This window comes from Ostrea edulis, chromosome 4 (genome assembly GCF_947568905.1).
Source record: "Ostrea edulis chromosome 4, xbOstEdul1.1, whole genome shotgun sequence".
NCBI lineage: Eukaryota > Metazoa > Mollusca > Bivalvia > Ostreida > Ostreidae > Ostrea > Ostrea edulis.
The window spans coordinates 81233492-81238491 of NC_079167.1; the positions used below are offsets into that span (position 1 = coordinate 81233492).

Consider the following 5000-nt stretch of genomic DNA (forward strand, 5'->3'; position numbering starts at 1 on the left):
ATCCTTGGGTGAAGGACTTTCAAATTTGTTCAAATGAAGGGCCATGTCCCTTTCAAAGGGGAGATAATCACAAAAATGCAAAAATAGGGTGGGGTCATTTAAAAATCTTCTTCTCAAGAACCACTGGGCCAGAAGAGCTGAAATTTACCTGAAAGCTTCCTGACATAGTGCAGATTCAAGTTTGTTCAAATCATGGCCCCCGGGGGTAGGATGGGGCCATAAGGGGGATCAAAGTTTTACATACAAATATATAGTTAAAATCTTTTTCTAAATAACCACTGAGTCAGAAAAGCTGATATTTACAAGAAAACTTTCTGACATAGTGCAGATTTAAGTTTGTTCAAATCATGGCCCCCAGGGGGTAGGATGGGGCCACAAGTGGGGGGGGGGGGGTCAAAGTTTTACATACAAATATAGGAAAAAGCTTTAAAAATCTTCTTCTCAAGAACCATTGGGCCAAAGAAGTTGACATTTACATGAAAGCTTTCTGACATAGTGTAGATTCAAGTTTGCAAAGGGTAGTTTGGGCCATAATAGGGACTAAGGTTTTACATGCAAATATATATGGAAAGTCTTCAGATATGGGCCAAGGTGATTCAGGTGAGCGATGTGGCCCATGGGTCTCTTGTTTCGTGATAAAATGCCATCTGGCATCTGTTTCACCGACAAGAACAATAAAGGTATTGTTACTGTCACCTTGGCTATATCTGTTTACATGGTTTTTAAAAAAATATGGAATAAAGATATTTCGCAAAATGAATAGTGATTACCAAATACAAATCTATAGGTTTTCATTTCACGATTTTCTATTTGTAAAATTTAGAATGCATTTTATTTTTATTTTCAGTTTGACATGTTGGGTACAATGGGCGAAATTTAAAAAAAGTAGAAATTTGTAATTTATTTTTTTTCCAATTCCCCAGAAATTAGGGTCGGCCGATCCATAAACCAAGAAATAAAAAAACTGGTCTTACGGTTGTCGCCATATCTGTATTTTGATTAATTTTCTTCTTGCACGTACAGTGGAACCCCGATATTACGTTTTCCATTTTGTCACAATAAAATAACGTAATACCGGGGGCAACGTAATAAACGTTCCCAGTTAAATCCGTTAAAAATATCATTTGGAAATTGTATATCGTCCGTTGGTACTCCGTGAAGGGTTGTGTGAATATATCTTTACTGTTTCTTTGTTTAAAAGACTATGATACTTTGTTTTATTTACATCTTATCTTTAATGTCCGTAATTCTTCATGTTCTTATCCCTTTTCTTTATTTCAGTGTAGGATACATAAGGATGTTTTGATAAACATTGCTTTTTCTGCATTCGTTTGGACCGCCATTTTGTTCAACTTTAAAACAATGCGTTCATGTAAATTTCTCTCAATAACTCGTTCCGGTTCGTATTCAACATTCGTATTAAAAAATAACAAAACATCGTTTTTATTTAATTTAAGTTCTCTAATTACACAATACACAACATAATAAAAAAAAAACCACCCAAAAAACAACAAAACTATAGACACAAAACGCACACGATACCCAACACTTGCATACTTCTCACCAACAATAAACATGCACGGAGAACAATTTAAGCGCAATCCACATAAAAAAAAATATAATGATGCACGAAGATTTCATTTATAACGCTAAATGATGGCACTAAAATCACGTGTGCATCAAGGGATTTTAAAATATTCACTGAGGTAAATGCCGTGCACGAATCGGCCGATAGATTGGTGTATGTATGGACGAGATTTACGAACACCCAAGCTGCATGTCCAAACGAACAATTAGTTTAATTAAACACCTTTAGTCACCTATGTCCAAGCAGTTACCCAAGCGGTTGTAACATTGCTACGATAAATCTTGTCTTTCTTGTTTGGTACCAAAGCTGTCCGTGAATAGAGTTTTAATAGCGAAGGTAATCACACTATGCTGAACACGCAGGTGGTTGAGAAATTATTTCTTTGTTTATCAAAATATGAAAAATGAAGTAAATTTCATAGAGTACAATTTCTAAATAAACATTATTTAATTGTTTATCACTGGCTTCTATACGGGGTATTCACCTGTATTGATGTCGCGTGATCAGTCACGCGTCTCTAATCCCCAAACAGACCAGGAAATTTACGTGGTGACTGCCTCAGGCAGTCAAGGTGTGAATGGCTTATTATTTTGAGAATCACTATTGAATAATTGGGGGTTTATTACGTTTTTGTTGGAATTTTTACAACGTAATACCGAGTCCCGGCATTTTAGGACAACATAATAACGAGGTCTATTTTATATAGGTTTGTTAAGAAATGGTTTTGTGCTTTGAAATTCCAACGTAATATGCGAACTGACGTAATAAAGGGGGAACGTAATAACGGGGTTCCACTGTATTTAATGAAAGAGCGTATTAATGTCAGCAAATTGAAATGTGCATCTCCTCTGTATTTCAGGAAGAACCAAAAGACAAATTCTTCAGAAGGGAAGCTTGGAGTCTAAAGTTCCACGGCTGGATGAATGTTACAGGGCAGGTAAGTAGGAATATACAGACCCTGAAGTGAAGTACTACACCAGTGAAACAGTGAACGAATGCTGAATGATTTGGGAATGAGAGTTTTGCTTGGGGAACGAACGCTGGATGGTTTGAATGGCACAGTTCTCGGCAAGAACAGAATGGTCCTTATTGGAAACAATGCTTTGAGATTGGGACATTGATTTTTCTGAGAGTTATGCCCCTTTTGAACTTGGGAATTTTAAGCCCATCTCTCCTGTTCTTGTCAGCCCAACTCCTCTGAGACCGCTCAACAGAATTTCTTGAAACTTGGTAGTTAATAAGGGCACTGTGTAGAAGTGCATATTCCCAGGAAATTCTGACTCAACAATTTTAAGCTCACCTGAGCAGAAAGCTCAGTGAGCTTTTCTGAATGCCTGTCGGCCGTCGTCTGTCTGTCCGTCCATCTGTAAACTTTTTAGCTCACCTGAGCCGAAGGCTCAAATGAGGTTTTCTTTTCAAAATTTGCCCGTTCTCTGTTGTCGTCATCGTTGTAAGCTTTTCACATTCTCATATTCTTCTCCAGAACCACTGGGTCAATTTCAACCAAACTTGGCACAGAGCATCCTTGGTTGAAGGGTTTTCTAGTTTGTTCACTTGAAGGGCCATGCCCCTCTCAAAGGGGAGATAATCACAAAAATGTAAAATTAGGGTAGGGTCATATAAAAATCTTCTTAAGAACCACAGGGCCAGAGGAGCTGAAATTTACATGAAAGCTTCCTGACAGAGTGCAGATTCAAGTTTGTTAAAATGATGGTCCCGTGGGTAGGATGGGGTCACAATAGAGGATCAAAGTTTTACATACAAATATATAGGGAAAATCTTTTAAAAACCTTCTCAAGAACCACTGGGCCAGAAAAGTTTACATTTACATAAAAGCTTCCTGAGATAGTACAAACTCAAGTTTGTCAAAATCATGGCTCCTGGAGGTTGGATAGGGCCACAATAGGGGATCAAAGTTTTACATGTTATTTTATATACATATATATATATATATATATAAAAGCACTAAAGTTCCAACAACACCCGATACCTCAAAGTGTCGGATCCACAACATGGATACAAGGTCAAATACAAAAAATTATACAAAGCACTAAAATGACCAACGACACGAACAACCAGATTGTCAAATTTTCGGGACGACCCGTCCCTTCATAAGGACAAACGAAAAGAATTACATAATGTGGCCAATATCAACAGAGAATAATAACAAAAACTACATATAAATACATCTAGCACTACAACTACACTAATCTACAAACATATTTACAACGCAGACTACATGTTTTTTGGTCTTTAGGCTTGCCAATCAATGTTAAAAGTGGAGCGAATTAGGACATGCCTTATTTGTCCAAAGAGCTGATCAAAAATCCAAAACCAAAAATTTTGGATCAGCTCTTTGGACAAATAAGGCATGTCCTAATTCGCTCCACTTTTAACATTGATTGGCAAGCCTAAAGACCAAAAAACATGTAGTCTGTGTTGTAAATACGTTTGTGCTTTGTATATATATGTATATATATATATATATATATACATATATACATATTTTATATATATATATATATATGGAAAATTTTTAAATATGGCTAAGGTGACTCAGGTGAGCGATGTTGCCCATTGGCCTTTTGTTCTCTAATAATCATAGTAAGTGTATTTGGGTAGACTTCAAACTTTATGTACAGCTATATCTTTTTGGGGGGATGGTAGTCTCCTCCAGTTGTTTTAGTGTTTCGAATTTGTCTCCAAAGAAAAAATTGCTCTCTGTTTGTGTGACAGTGATATGCCATTGTATATGCCAAGACTGACAATTAGGGGCACTCGGTGATTGCATGCACACTGAAAGACTTGAGTGGATAGAAACTCGGCTAAATCTTAATCACAAGTAATAAAAACATGCACATGCTTCAGTTGCAACTGATTGTATTTTCTAGAAATCAAGTTAAATGAGCCCTCAAGTATGACATTTTAGGCACCCACATTGAAAACAATTGGCCCACATTCAATTTGATTTTTTTAATTCATACATATGCATCAATGAAAAATGAAAACAAAATATGCAAATTAACTTGTTCTGCGATATATATCCCCAGGATACCACCAATTTACACTTTGAACTAACAAATGTACAAAATTATTCTCATAACGACATTCTTTACCATGGACGCTTCCTATGCATTTGTATTCATGCATGTTTCTGTATTTGAATTCACATTCATAAAGAGATTGAAGTGTTCACCCAGCATGTGGAAGGCCGGGGTTCGAATCCCGGCCGCAACAGACCTAAGTTGTTAAAACAGGTAGTGACAGTTCCATCGCCAAACGCTCGGCATCAAGTGTGAATGTCATGGGTCCTCGGAGATGACCTTACAAATGGATGTTCCGTGTCACAGTAGGTGTGGCACGCTAAATAACCCTCACTGCTCAATGGCTGTAAGCGCCAAGCAAAGGCCTA

The 5000-nt window shown here is 37.1% G+C and overlaps 1 protein-coding gene across 1 annotated transcript in view; it reads left to right on the forward strand.

The window, feature by feature from the left end:
- The window catches only part of LOC125670899 (sacsin-like), a 76076-nt gene that overhangs the window by 29938 nt on the left and 41138 nt on the right, over positions 1 to 5000 (forward strand). The window contains exon 4 of the mRNA XM_056163928.1: positions 2448 to 2525. Coding sequence (XP_056019903.1) covers positions 2448 to 2525 — 78 coding nt within the window. The remainder of the gene's footprint in view (positions 1 to 2447; positions 2526 to 5000) is intronic.